Source organism: Mycena indigotica (genome assembly GCF_014461135.1).
Source record: "Mycena indigotica strain 171206Taipei chromosome Unknown Mind.scaff0004, whole genome shotgun sequence".
In the NCBI taxonomy this organism is placed as follows: domain Eukaryota; kingdom Fungi; phylum Basidiomycota; class Agaricomycetes; order Agaricales; family Mycenaceae; genus Mycena; species Mycena indigotica.
Window position 1 is genome coordinate 4,397,275 of NW_023503003.1, and position 14,252 is coordinate 4,411,526.

At 50.3% G+C, this 14,252-nt stretch overlaps 6 protein-coding genes across 6 annotated transcripts; 2 read left to right on the forward strand and 4 right to left on the reverse strand.

Annotated features, from left to right (window-relative positions):
• Positions 1-150: 150 nt before the first annotated feature.
• Positions 151-2,501, reverse strand: MIND_00522100 (uncharacterized protein; the record flags this gene model as incomplete). The annotated part of the gene is made up of 5 exons (XM_037362009.1): positions 1,992-2,501; positions 1,491-1,944; positions 1,107-1,441; positions 733-1,059; positions 151-675 (listed from the first exon to the last, which is right to left on the reverse strand). Exons 1-5 carry the CDS (start codon positions 2,487-2,489, stop codon positions 151-153), a joined length of 2,139 nt encoding a protein of 712 aa, XP_037222301.1. The 5' UTR covers positions 2,490-2,501.
• A 1,871-nt stretch (positions 2,502-4,372) lies between these two features.
• Positions 4,373-5,821, forward strand: MIND_00522300 (uncharacterized protein; the record flags this gene model as incomplete). Its single annotated transcript, XM_037362010.1, has 7 exons — positions 4,373-4,655; positions 4,710-4,836; positions 4,895-4,966; positions 5,023-5,043; positions 5,102-5,186; positions 5,241-5,606; positions 5,663-5,821. 7 exons carry the CDS (start codon positions 4,373-4,375, stop codon positions 5,819-5,821), a joined length of 1,113 nt encoding a protein of 370 aa, XP_037222302.1.
• Positions 5,822-6,881: 1,060 nt separating this feature from the next.
• Positions 6,882-8,667, reverse strand: MIND_00522400 (TPR-REGION domain-containing protein; the record flags this gene model as incomplete). The annotated part of the gene is made up of 5 exons (XM_037362011.1): positions 6,882-7,491; positions 7,551-7,988; positions 8,041-8,113; positions 8,168-8,302; positions 8,349-8,667. The coding sequence occupies 5 exons, from the start codon at positions 8,665-8,667 to the stop codon at positions 6,882-6,884; spliced, it is 1,575 nt and encodes a 524-aa protein (XP_037222303.1).
• Positions 8,668-8,940: 273 nt separating this feature from the next.
• Positions 8,941-10,260, reverse strand: MIND_00522500 (uncharacterized protein; the record flags this gene model as incomplete). Its single annotated transcript, XM_037362012.1, has 1 exon — positions 8,941-10,260. One exon carries the CDS (start codon positions 10,258-10,260, stop codon positions 8,941-8,943), a length of 1,320 nt encoding a protein of 439 aa, XP_037222304.1.
• A 267-nt stretch (positions 10,261-10,527) lies between these two features.
• MIND_00522600 (RuvB-like helicase) lies at positions 10,528-12,245 on the forward strand (the record flags this gene model as incomplete). The annotated part of the gene is made up of 6 exons (XM_037362013.1): positions 10,528-10,548; positions 10,602-10,662; positions 10,715-11,157; positions 11,209-11,409; positions 11,456-11,674; positions 11,727-12,245. The coding sequence occupies exons 1-6, from the start codon at positions 10,546-10,548 to the stop codon at positions 12,243-12,245; spliced, it is 1,446 nt and encodes a 481-aa protein (XP_037222305.1). The 5' UTR covers positions 10,528-10,545.
• An 826-nt stretch (positions 12,246-13,071) lies between these two features.
• MIND_00522700 (uncharacterized protein) lies at positions 13,072-14,227 on the reverse strand (the record flags this gene model as incomplete). Its single annotated transcript, XM_037362014.1, has 7 exons — positions 13,072-13,222; positions 13,272-13,749; positions 13,802-13,826; positions 13,880-13,901; positions 13,948-14,043; positions 14,099-14,137; positions 14,181-14,227. 7 exons carry the CDS (start codon positions 14,225-14,227, stop codon positions 13,072-13,074), a joined length of 858 nt encoding a protein of 285 aa, XP_037222306.1.
• Positions 14,228-14,252: the final 25 nt, after the last annotated feature.

Consider the following 14,252-nt stretch of genomic DNA (forward strand, 5'->3'; position numbering starts at 1 on the left):
GCATTCAGTCTCTTTTTTTCCGGACACTGGGATACACATTCATTTTTTCCTTTTTCATGGTGTTGGATGAGAGTTACAAAATGCGTATAAGATTACAATTAAATGACCGTGTCCAGACCCAGTCTCTCTACCTGAAAAAAGAAAAAGAAATTAAAAGCCAGCTGCTTCAAGACCTTTACGAATATCAGCATGGGCCAACTCCGACTGCTGGACTTCCTGGCTCTTCTCCCAAAACCAAGTCTGGTCCTTCAAGCTGTCCATCCTCAAATGACCCCATATAAAGTTCATCGTGCTTTCGCTCTCCGCAATGAGGTATGGCTTCTGTTGCGCCTTCAACATCACCTGGACAACCTCATACCACCGCTGACGCTGCAAGAACACTATTTCCTTCTGGCCTTGGAGCTCTGGAAGCTCCTTATCGCTAAACTGGTCGGCGATGTGGACAATGTCTGTGAGATACATGCCGATAAACGGCACCGTTGGGCCATCTGCACCAGCGAGTAAGGAGCGATAACCGGAAAATCCGCCTGTCGGGTCGTTATATTTGACGAGGCCCTCCAAGACCGCTTTTCGGCCGACATGGGCCCAGGTCAAATGTAACCGGCTAATGACCGTGCTCGAAAGCGCGTTGATCACGGCGCTCATCGACGCAAAGTTATTCAGGTTGCGACATTTCTGTAGACCAATAACTGTCAGTTATCAGGCAGAAAAAGATGTGACCAATACACCCACCTCCGCAACCTTGATCCAGAAATCAACCGTATCCGCGCGCTTTCCCAGCGCTTCATTGGTTAGGATACTCGTTTTGACCCACGCAGCAAGCTTGTCGTGTGTCGAGCAAAAGGTCGTTAACCGCTGGACTTTACTACCCGATTGAATTTTGGAGTATGCGATGCATTCTTGCGAAGTCAGCTTGGCGTACAGCTTGAACTCAAGCAGTGCGAGTTGCTCTGCGATGTCGCCTGGGTCGAATCGTAACAGTTCGTTCTTGTGATTCTTGGACTTGCGTCGTTTTCGTGGCGGTACCGTTGGCGACATTTCTGAGGGGTTGGCAAAGGTCTATCGGAGTTAGCACATCCGGAATCAAACGGGCGCAGACGGCTCACTAGATCTTCGATACTATGGATGATCAGTTTGGCGGTAAGTGCAAGCGGCGGGGGTTGTGTGATTTGAGTCAAGAAGTCGGTTAGTCGCTGGGCGATATGCGGCTCCTCCTCCAGTAAACGGTGATCTTGGAGCCACATCGTGAATAGTGTAAGTATCCGTCTTTGCGTTGGCATTTGCATCTTCTCGCGCCACTCTTCGGCTTGCTCGTCTGTTAGGCCCTCTGGTCGGCCCATTTGATACCGAGCTACCAGTAGATCGAAAAACTGATTGGCTGTTGTAAATGTGCGGAAAGTCGTGAGGAAAATATTCTTGAAGGCTTTATCATGTGCAAGTTCTGTACCAAACCGTCTTAGAAAAAACGTAGGAGGTCTTGGCATACATACTGATCGGGTCTTTCGTCAACGGCATTGAGGCCAGTTTTTCGACAAGAGCAACGAGCGAACCCGCTTTGACTACACCATCCGCATCAGCCTTGAGTTGATCTGCGTAGGTGGGGAGCAGATATGACGGGACATTCTCCTTGAGGCCCGTGATATTGGAAATTTTACGCCGCTTGGCTTCGTCAGGGCTGCCAGGCGAGTCACGGATGTTGGTTGACTCAATCAGTGTCGACAAGCGCGATAATGCAGCATGGTCTTGCACGTGTATGGGTTGCCGTCGATTTCCTCGGCCGCCAGAAACGTTTTCTGAGCGGTCGGGAGGAAAACCGTTGCTGTCCGGAGTGGGAGGGGTAGGTTTGTCATATATTGGAGCAGTGCGTAATGGGGGCTGGGGCATCGGAGCGATTGGCGAAGGCGGTGGAAGTCGACCGGGAGAGAGAGGGAAGCCAGGACTTCGCTGTGCGGTCAATTAGATGTATTCAAAAGAGAAGATTTAGTGCGCACTAATCCATTGCCAAACGCCGGAGAGGGGAGAGGAGATGGGTCTATGTCATACCAGCTATTATTCGTGGTAGTCGGCGCAGCGTTGTAAAGCTGCTCAGCGCTGTATTCGTAGACCCGGAGCTCTTCGCGGACATTCAAGAGCTTCTCCGTCATTTCCTCTGTAAGAGGACTGACGAAAGCTTGAGGAATCCAGCCAATCTGGTCTCCACCCCTTCTCATCGCAGCCCACCAGCCAGTGTCCTCCTGTTTGACGACATCGAGGATTTCGTTCTTGCGGAATTGAAGGTGATCCTCGTCAGAGGACTCAAAGTCAAACATGCAAAGAACAGAGCATATCACGAAGTCGGCCAAACTTTCTGTTGGTGAAGTCCTGTCTGTCCCGACACTTGCTCTGATGGAAGTTGAGGCTGGTGAGGAAGAGGGTTCAGAGTAGAGGGAGGAGACAGAAGCGGAAATATCGAGATGGAGGGGCTGTCGCATAGGGTGTGCGATGGACATGGTGGAGGCTTGCAAGCAACGTTATAATATAGACGACAACCTGATCAAATCTCTCTGTTGCCTTCAGACTGGGTGTTTTACCTGTTGATTGAAAGGTCCAGCCCACGGCCAGAGCCGGATAACGTCCGGAAGAAGTTGGAATGGACCAGAGGTACCTACAGGAGGTCGGGATGGGCAGTAAGGAAAGATCAGCGTAGAATTCGGAAGAGTCGGATCGACGTCACTTCACCAACTTAGCATTCCCCGCCATGGTGCCTTGGAATGGCCCGAAGGCCAGGGTATGAATTCGTGGATCCCACTTATTCGACTTCTCATCGTCCAAAGGTCCAACTGCGGTAGCTCTTTCTGTAATCGTAAGAGGTTCACCTCACCTCAATAGCTTGTCAGTGCAACGGCTGCGCACTCTCCAGCAGAAGAAGGAGGCTCAAGCAAAGGCTTCCCGAAGAGGTACATCATGCCTAGTATCTCTCGACTTGTCTTGCTCAGAGAGGTAGACATAGCAAGTCTTTTGGAACGCGGTAAAGTGGAAACTGCGAGAATCAAGACCGAATCCAGTAAGCCGCCGTTAATACACGAATCTCCGCCCAACTGGCTATGTAGTCATCAACGAGGACATCCATGTCGAACTGCTAGAACTGCTTGAGCTCTACTGCGAGGTCAGTGGCTGAAGAAGTTGGGATTCGATCTAGGTTTAGTTCTCGAACAGCTGCTAATCGCACGGTTCGGTCTCTTGGACCAAAAGTAAGTTGCCAGCATGCCTTTGAGTTGACCACAAGAGCCGAAATTTTAGCACTCGTGAGCCAGACTCCGGTATTGCCGAAGCCGTTTGTTCGTAAGACTTTTCTCTAAACATTTAGGGCACTAATTCCAAGGTCACCCTAGGATAATTTACGCTGCGCCGCGGACGGAACTCAAGGGTAAGCCCCTCCGCTCTTCGATGTGCCATGCGCCTAATTCCTCTTCACCAGAGCTACATGTCTTGCGTGATATCCTGATGCACAGATATGGGCGAGAATTCTCAGTCGGAGTCATGGAAGGAAAGAATGTCAGCGAACGCGTATGTCGGTCCTGCTATAACCATTTGTTTGGCGCGTATTGACAAGTGCTTGCTACCAAAAGGTGCTTCGCAAAATTGTCACGGAAACACCGCCGGCTGATCTCGTGGACGCGTATCTGTTCGAAATTGCCAAAGGCTATAGCGTAGCATGGACGCCACCACCGGCTTACACAGAAGAGAACAAGGTTAGGGTTAATCCGGAATCACCCCAGACTGATACCGGAGGACAGCAGACATCGGCGGTGGAGGGTGAGGCTGAGAAGGACTCCGATTCAACTCCCGATGAGCCGGAGACGGTCGGAAGCTCCAAAGTCCTTCCAGAAAGAGCCCAGAAGGAGGAGACGAGCAAAGTCGATGTGAAGAAAGCACCGGAAGAAGATGAATTCGACGCGTTGGCGAAGCGGTTTGCTGCACTGAAGAAACGTTAAGATTACGGTTATTAAAATTCGGAGATTGGCGTGAATCTGACTATATGTCTAAATGTTGGGAACTAACCCCAGCTCGCACGCATGACCAGTTGCCAGTTCAGGCTATTTTACAAATTACCAATTCTACTCCACGCCGACGCCACCATCAGCTGCATATTTTTCTGGTGTTCAGCTCGACGAGTGGTCCTATGAGCGAGTGCAAACTCTAATCAGTGTGTTTTGGGGATGGAGAAGACTTCGGTAGCGAGCGTCAAATTTGTTCACAATTCTTTGTGACATATCTCGGTCACGGACACTACAAACAACTCCGCCGGGTTCACTTCCACGCCCCGATCGCACTTCTTCCGTCCTTAATAGTATGTCGCAAGCAGCTTAATTTTTTTGCCTTCCCTCCCCCCATGGCCCGCCGTTCACTCGACGCCCACCATAATGACCATGGGTTCGATAGCGATGACGAGCAGTCAATCGCCTCGCTTCCCCCCTTCAGCGCACCACCAAGCACTCGCGGCTCAGAGACTTCCTATGATGTCTCCATGCGCTCGGGCTCCCCAACTCCCTCAGTCATGTCTGTTACCAGCTCAATACGCGCCAGCGCGTTCCGTCAAGAATATGGTCGCGAACTTAATAACTACTCGGAAATCTATCGTTTGCCTGCCGACGACGAGGAGCTCGACCGGCTTAGTGCGTCCAAATAGTAACACTTTTGTGGCAATTTACTGACAGTAAAATGTGCAGATAAACAACACGACATGTTCATTGAGATTATGGGAAAGTACCCCCCATGTCTGCCTCAAATAATGGAGGACAATGTTCCTGGGGAGACGAAAGCCATTCTCGACCTGGGCTGTGGTAGTGGGGCATGGTATGTGCCTTAATGGGCCCGCGGGGTTTGGTCTGCATAACTTAGTTTGGCTCGACAGGATAATGGATCGCGCCAGGGAGTTTCCCAACTGTCTTGCCGTTGCTGTCGACCTGGTGCCTATGCAGTCGCTGTAGGTCTATTGTTCTCACGCTTTGGTCCTCCCGCCCTGACGTGTTCACTCCACAGAACGATGCCAGACAATTGTCGGTACGTATATCTTCCCGCCCGACACCCGCCCGCCAACATAGCTGACCAGGCGCAACAGGAGTGAGGTGGATGACATTAATCTTGGCCTTGAACATTTCTACGGCGACTTTAACGTAGTCCATGCAAGACTTATCTCCTCCGGTGTGGGTCAATAGATTATGCCTTCGGGAATTTTGACTGAAACACTCGCTTCACAGATCAAGGACTACTTCAACTTGGTTGACCAAATGGCACAGTGCATAAGACCAGGCGGGCTGTTGGATCTCATGGAATTCGACTTTTCTGTCTACGAACACCGGCCGGACGGAAACCACCGCCGATGTGAAGTCGAAACTTCAACAATTGCGGGTCCTTGGCTCGCACGGTGGATGGTCTTCGCCAACATGGCAGCGCGGAATGCGGGCGGTCATCCAGATGCTGCCACTCACCTCAATCGTTGGGTTTCAGAAAACCCGTTGTTGGAGGATGTCGTTTACAACGACTACTGGGTTCCTGTTGCCCCGCATCCGTCATTCACAAGCTTCCAGCAACGAATCGGAACTCAGATGCGGGAGGACATCCTGGTTCGTTGTTAGCCGCTCCCCCCACTTGTTGCCTGCTGACGATCTTACGCTACCAGGCCTTCTTGAAGTCTGGTCGACCACTACTATTAGGGAGCGGTGTCCCGGAATCAACCGTCGACGAACTGCAAACGAACGCTGAGCGTGAACTGCATAACGCCGCCCTTCCTCAGTATATTCGCTGCCAGAGCGTGTATTGTCGCAAGAAGACGACGTGAACTCTGTGTTTTCCCTTTTGTTTGTGCATTTTTATTATCGCCCACAACTCCTACACTCAACTTTTAATGCGCATCAACTGTAATTCTCGCTTTCTGGGTAGAACTCCTACTTATGCTTTCGTCCTTCTTACACATACTGCTAGAACTAACTTAGTAACTTGTACCCCGCAATCATTGTACCAATAGCAACCTCTTTGCATTTCGGACATAGTGGCCAGAAACCCGCCGGACAGGCGTGTCAGAGGCGTTCAATGCGGTGAATTGCCCGATATGCACCTAATTAGATCTTGAAGTGTGCCTTCCGGCGATCCCGTTCTACCGATTTGACCTCAACTTGAACTCAGTCCATCAACGGCGGCGGACTTTATCTCCTTGATCCGCCGGACGCCCACAATACCTATCACTTGCAAGGGCCGCATTGCCAGAGCATGGCCAAGTAGCATTGCACACCAAGTCTGATAGTACCCAACGCCGGTCAGAATACGTGTGTGGCCATCTTGACATATATTTGCTGCCATCGAAGAAGACGTCAACAATTGAACGCCTTCTGAGCTGAGTAACAAGGGGCACACGAGTCAGCGGAGACGGGTCGAATACGCCGATAGCAGCCTGATGTCCGCGGTAGCCTATCGCGTGCTCTAAAAAAATCAAGTAGAGAGCAAGCGCAAAAACGAATTTTCATAGACATAGACTATCATTCGCACCAGAAAGCTTCTTCAAAGTGAAGTTCTGCCTCGAAGGGGTTATTCGGATATTTTTAAGGTTGATTCCTGGGATATTTCACTTTCTCGGAGGTCGGACTGCTCGTATATTAGTTTGTTGCCCGCGGTTGAACTAGCCGAATGCTTCTTGAGGCCGCAATGTCAATATCTGAAGGATCTGGTAATTTAAGGACCAAAGTTTGGCGTCTCGAAAAGAAGGCACGGTGCGTCCGCTTACATAGCTCTGCTGGTCGTCACGATAGGAGGTGATGACCACCGAATTGGGAAAATCACGATCCCGTGATCGCGTATTCGTTTTTATCACAGGCCAATGCAGGTTTTTGGAATTCGGTTCATAATCATATTGCACGATATTCAGGCGGTGCGATACTATCACCCCCACGACCTACTGGGTCTATCCGCTGCGCGATCAACTGAACTAGATAGTCAACATCACGGGAGTCCAAAGGAGTTGAAGGGGTCCGTGTTGTCGGCGGATTAGCGGGAAGTAACATCGTTCTCTTGCTTCCATGTGAATCGGAGGTGGAAAATGCCGTTCGCGCGTCTGAGCTGGGTGCGTAAGTCGAAGGGGCGGTGGAAGGACTTGTGGCCTGCTCAGACTCTGACGCCAGATTAGTGTCGATATACATGTCGCCGTAAGATGCCAATGTTGTCGCGGTTGTTGCTTGAACACGGCCGCCTTCTGCCGATGCAGCGAAGGTAGTGCCCCTTGGCGAGATACTACTCTCGCGATCAGAAGAGTGATTTGGCGAAGAGAAGCCCGGGAGACGCGGCAATTTTGTGCGTTTTTCGTCAGGATCTGCGCTTTCAAGGCAAGAGTCCTCTTGTCGGGACCGTGAGCGCCTCAATACGAGCCACCCAGCAACCGCGAGGACTATAATTGCAAGCGCCGCCAATGGGCCTACAATTGCTGCCAGCTTTACCGAGGAGCCGTTGCGTGAGGTGGGACTGAAGAAAGGAAATTAGCCGACTGCGGGTGTCAAGGGGATAATGAAAGGATAGCGAACCTAGAACTGCCACTCGGTGTTGGTGATCCAGCCGGCGCAATAGAATCGCCTCCAGCATCAGCCTTGTACAATTTGAACGAATTCACATTCAACTTCATGCCTGAGGCGACGTTGCGCAAGGTCACCGTGTGGTTCTTTGCCGGGTCCACGAGCAATGCGTTGGGAACTTTCCAAAACGTGGAAGCATTGTGGCTCTCCTCCGCTCCATCCAAACCGACAGTATAGACCCATGACCCCCAATTGGCCATTCCGTAAATTGACACACCAACAGCGCCGCTAATCTCCATCGACACACTGCCAGTCGGGTCGACCGTTTGCTGCCAGGGGTGAGACACAGTCGCGTTGGGAATACCCGGCGCGGACTGCGTAATCCAAGCTCCTGCGTACTTCAGAACGGACGTGTCCGAGTTGTCATAGAATACTTCGACTGGCGGATCGCTGAAACTAATTAAGGCAAGGTTGAACAAGCGGGAAAACGGCCCAAACATACTCGTATTGTGTTGAGATCACAGCACGGTCCAATGCAAATTGTTGGGAGCCTGTTATTCGAGGAGTTAAACTCACTAGAAGAGAACATCTATCATCAAGCTCAATCTCGGAAAAGCGGATATATGCACCATAATGAGATCCTTGCGGTAGACCCATAGCATAGAATAGAAGATTTGAGCCCGTTGGCTTCAAAGAGTAGGTCTTGCCGTCGAGTGCCCCATCATATGAGCTGTTCGTCGTGCCATAAAGGTAAACGGCAGTTCCTGAATCGAGTCAACATATAAACGGAGTTTTTTGGTAGCCACGCACCGTAAAACTTCAAGCCTACTGAAGCCCCGCTCAGCGAGGTAAGATGGTAGGAGTCGCCAGTGCCACCCTGTCCGGGTTGGGTCACGAATCCGGTGGTTGTATACCAAGGTATCCACCCATTTGCAAGCCCAGATCCCGAGCCGTCAGCTATAAACAGAAGACCAATCAGCACAAAATTCCGCTCTGTTACAGTACGCACCGTATGGTGCTGTAAATCAGCAGAGAAACGTTGAGAATGATTCAGTAAGCAATAGGACACTTCACAATAAGTGAACAAAGGACTTGTATCGTCAATCGTCAAGTTCTGGAGAGACGACATTATAGCGAAAAGGAATGAGAGAGAAAATAAGAAGCTGGGGCTTCATCGATACCGTATTTGTTGTTCTTGACTGCAAAACCGGGGTATCATCAGTAAAATGTAATTGACTGTGTCGGCCTTGGACGGTATAGACACTCAAACGACGGCGAGCGCGGACTTGCATTTTCCAGCATCACCGTGCCATCGCCGGTGAGCGTTGAGTACTTGAGTGAGTGACGAAAGCCAACATTCGAACAGTCTGATCGGACATCAACATTGATATCTGATCAGGATCTACAACAAGAAACGCAAGTCGAGGCCTTTGAGGTAGACACGGTGTTTAAAGTCCAGAAATTCTGGTGTAGGGCACCAGTGCGATTGTAAACACTCGTTTTCGACCACTACTTCTGCTAAGATCGTTCCGGGTTGACGTGCTTCTACCATTGTGATGAACTCAGCAAAGGGAAAGTCCGAAGTCGCGCTAAGGTTCATCAAAACCAGTTTCTTGAGCTTGGGAACTATCGATTGAGATTTGCGTGAAATGCTAAGACCTAGCATGAAGTCGCGATTGACATGGGTCGCACCTATATGCAGGCTAACGAGCATTGGTGTTTGACGCAAGATCGATAGTATGACTTCTGGAGGAGTAAAATTGGCAAGCACAAGTTGTCGAAGTTTCGGAGAATGGTGGATGAAGGAGACAAGATGTGAGTGAAGTCGCGAAATTGGCGAAAGTTCGCTATAGCTTCCTCCGTCAACGGAAAGGTGGAGGGATATCAAAGACGGCGCAGAAAATAGTTGTAGAAATGGCTCGACATGCTCTTCTGGCGAGTGTACGTGGAGGCACAACTCGAGGTCGACCAGATGCTCGAGTGTTACAGGAGTTGCCAAAGTCGGCCGATTGACGTCAGACGATTGTGAGGTGGAGATATAAGCATGAATGACGTTCCGACAGGAAGATAAGATTTCTAAACACACTTGAGCCGATGGATGTATGAGACTGAGACGTGTGAGCTGAGCCCATGGTATGGCGGGGATGGGGAGCTCGGCGGGGACATTTAATGAGACTTGACGCAGTTGTTTGGCTGGCATGAAATCGAGCATGGTCCCGGGCCAGTTATCCGCATGCGCAACCCATATGTCGATCGTTATAAGATTGGCCCAGCGACTCTGCGAAAGTATTCGGAGGGCGTTGACTTCTGCAACTGAAAGTCCTGTGGTGTAATACTGGAGGCTAAATGATTCCCAGCGATCAGAAGCCTTGCCGAGGGTAGGTGGTAGTTGTATGGATTGTGTGGGCCAAAGAGGGCAGATATCAACATGGAGTAAATGCTGGCCTGAACGCTCCAGAAATAGATTCGTCGCAGTGGTCGACATGTATCCCATTCTGTTCATAACAGGCAACCTAGGAATGGCCCAAAGACGCGACGTTTCGAGCGCAATCTGCCTCCACGCAGAACAAACACGGCACAAAATGAGAACATCGCAAGAGCGAGGAGGAAGGAGCAGAGAACCCCAAATGCACTTTTTAGGCGTCAACGCGAACAAGAGAATGTCGCGCAAGAGTTCGTAAGGTAAGCTATGGATTGGGGGGGAGTTTGCGCCGGCCTGCATTGAAGAGTAAGAGACAAAGAGGTCGTCTGTCACTGTGATGTCACGAAGAGATGTCCGGCTGAACAGACAGAGACCGAGGACATCTGGCAGTGAAGGGGAGGCAGCTCGATGTGACAGGCAGTCAGGGTTCAGCGAAGGAGCGAGGCCTAAACACTGCCAAATCGAGTTTGTTCAACATTTTCTGTTGCAGTGCGAGCGACACAGTGGCGATATTTTTTGGCTGTTATGGTTTTGGAGATAGAGTGTCACGCGTGACAATCACACACCAATTGGACGGTGACCACGATGGTGAGTGTTAACTTTGTCTAGCTAAAGAAAGTACGCGTCAATCCTTTTCACAGGCCATGCAAATAACAACAGGGACGACTGAGCTGCGCGACATCACCCGTATGGAGCGCATTGGTAAATTCTCCGTTGACGCGACTTTTGTTTTGGGTTATTGATGTTGTTGGAGGCGCGCATTCTCATATCCGTGGCCTGGGGCTCGATGACAGATTAGAACCGCGTGCAAACTCTCAAGGGATGGTCGGCCAAGCAAAAGCCCGCAAAGCAGCAGGCATGATTCTAAAAATGGTGCAGGAGGGGAGAATAGCTGGTCGGGCAATGCTCTTCGCCGGTCCCCCCTCAACAGGAAAGACGGCCATTGCACTAGGCGCGTCTCACGCAACAATTCTCTTCTTGCTTGATGCTGACAGCACTCCAGGCATGGCGCAGACACTGGGCTCGGATGTCCCATTTACTATGATTGCTGCGAGCGAAGTGTTCTCGCTTTCCATGTCCAAAACAGAGGCTCTCACTCAGGCATTCCGAAGAAGTATCGGTGTGCGGATAAAAGAAGAGACTGAGCTCATCGAAGGCGAGGTCGTCGAAATTCAGATTGACAGGAGTTTAACCGGAGTAGGCCGTTTTTTTGTCAATTTGGATGCACGCATAATCGTCCGCAAATAGGCCACAAAAACGGGAAAACTCACAATCAAAACAACGGATATGGAAACAATTTATGACTTGGGGACCAAAATGATCGACGCATTATCGAAAGAAAAGGTTCTGGCTGGCGACGTAATCGCAATCGACAAAACCTCTGGCAGAATAACGAAACTCGGCAGGTCTTTCGCAAGATCGAGAGACTACGATGCTATGGGCGCTGATGTCAGTTCCTCTTTGGTTATCCAGACCCAACTAATCCATTCCCTAGACAAAATTTGTTCAGTGTCCTGAGGGTGAAATACAAAAGCGCAAAGAAGTCGTACATACCGTGTCTCTTCACGAAATCGACGTTATAAACAGTCGAACACAAGGTTTCCTTGCGTTGTTTGCTGGGGATACCGGGGAAATCAAGCCCGAACTTCGCAACCAAATCAACACCAAGGTTGCTGAGTGGCGCGAAGAGGGTAAGGCGGAAATTATTCCTGGGGTAGGTCTTTCTTTTTACGACTTGCGCACCCTTCATTCTAGACTTCGTCTAGGTCCTGTTTATCGACGAGGTTCACATGCTTGATATCGAATGTTTCTCATTCCTCAATCGCGCCCTTGAGAACGAGCTCTCCCCTTTGGTAATCATGGCGTCAAACCGAGGGATGGCTCGCATTCGAGGAACCAAATTCCGATCACCACACGGTCTCCCGGTGGATCTTTTAGACCGCGTACTCATCGTGAGCACCAAGCCATATCTTGAAGAAGACATTGCGCAAATTATTCAAATTCGGTGTCAAGAAGAGGATGTCGTCCTCAGCAACGATGCAGCCATTGTTTTAACCCAAATGGCCATGGAGACAACGCTGCGGTACGCGCTGAACCTTATATCGTGCGGCCAAGTCGTAGCAAGGAAGCGGAAAGCCGTCGAGGTCGACGTGGACGATTTACGAAAGGCTTATAAATACTTCATGGACGAAAAGCGGAGTGTGCAGTGGTTAAAAGAGCAGCAAGGCTCACTTGTATTTGAGGAAATCAATGGAGTGGCGGAGGACGCGATGATGACAGATTAGGTACGAACTCCACCTCATTTGTTTTCACACAACTGAAGCCCTTTTAAGACCGTGATAATTGCTCGCTTTGTAAACTGTTGACTGTACTTGTGGTTCGAATTGATTGCGCTAGCTTCGCGATCTCACTTCAAACGTTCATGTGCTGTCCGCCCATCACCTCGCTGACAAAAGTTGCCTCGAAAAAGGCACGATTTTCGCAGCCTTACCAAGATCATCCCACTTTACGCGCGAAATTGAGGTCCGAAAAAATAGTGATGCTCAAGTTGGCGTGACTAAATTTAGTGGAGTTCGTCCATATAAAAAGATGTACAGGCTCGACAGATGCATATAGCACTCTTCGCGTCTGACTTCCATGGTGAGCGGCATTTCCTTTGTCCCTCGCAGTAGTTGACTGACACCCAAGGCTACACCACAAAAAGTTGCCCCTTCCCATGGCGCATTCGTAATCCCGATTAACATGTAGACAGTACCCATCCAATAGACCACCGCAATATGTTTATGCACCAGCCCAGTTACCGACTCCCGCCCCTCCACCTCCATACTCTCCTGCCTCTGATACGAAGAGCAAACCTCGATGGAATCCATTCGCTGCAAGCCAGAAGAAACCGCTGCCTAATAACGGCGGCAAGAAACCTCTTGGAATGAAGGTGCGTTTTTTCTTCGACCCACACTCTCGCAGCAACCGAAGCACATCCACTCGTAGGCTGAGATGTTAGACCCGGAGGATAGAGCATGGGTGTGAACCGGGAGGAGCTGAGCTTTAATGTATCGTCATTGCATTTGTCTTAATACTCCAACTGGACTTGGTCGTGGGATGCCGATAAGGTCATCCATACCGCTCTTTTGCCATCGCTTGGAACATGGCCATCGTCTTGTCGTTTCTCTCCCGCATAGCGTTGAACCGCTCACGAGCGGTAGCCGCCTTTTCTTCTCTGGCAGCTTCGTATCTGTTCTTGGCGGCATCACGCTTTGCAATTCTACGAAAGATTAGAAGCACAAAAAGACCGTTCAAAGAAACCGACGAACTGATCCTTGAAGCTATCACCACCTCCGAGAAGTGTCGATTCGGGTGCTTCGAGACCCTCGTCGCCGCGCTCTCGGAAAGACCGGTCCGACTCCCGTTTGGCCCGTTTCTTCTCCAGCATACCCTCGCGGCCGACCTCCTTTGGTCCTACCATGTCTTCAATGCGATCTCTTGCTTCTGCCTTATCACGTTTTCGTTTCAAGCTTCGCTCTTCTTGCTCAACATCCCGTGTCAATTCTCGAGCGTATGCCAGATCAGAGGCAGACGGTAAAGTGGGACCTTGTACTCGTGAAGAGCGCGATGTTGACGCGTTGGGGTTAGCAGAAGAGTTATTGTCCTTGCGATAAGTTGCGGCCCCCACTTCTTCGCGGACAGCCCGGAGCGCATCATCGTCAGCGCGAGATTTTTTGAACGACCATTTGTAGCTCGTTTGTGACTCGGCAGAGACGCTGGACGGATCGACTCCGGCATACAACGATTCTAAATCAGAAGTGAGTCCTCCACATCCCATGCCACAAGGACCTTGACACACTCGTCAGCTTTCCCTTGTTCCAGGCCTAGTTTACATTGAGTGGGACTGGATGGGAGAGCACAAAAATAGTGGTGGTACCTTGACGAATTTACGAAAGTAGCTGCTCAGCTATGAGCAAGGTTCCAGACAAGAGAAGGTACACACACCTGCGGGCCTTGTCTCCAGACAGCTCATCAAAGTACCTCTTCTTTTCCGTCTTCAGCCATACACGAAACTCGTCGGTCTTCCGAAAGTAATCCGCTCTGTGAGAAGATGATTCATTCAGGTTGAAAGGAAAGGCGGGCGCCTTGGACATACTCGGATATCCTAGGCGCGTCGTAGGGTAGTCTGAATATTCTGGGGGAGTGGTCTAAAATTTGGAACAGAACGTCGGGCTTACCTCACAGATTCCTGGTCGTCTTCGTCGGAACGGTCTGAACGAGGCATGATGTTACAGTCACGTCACGCACAC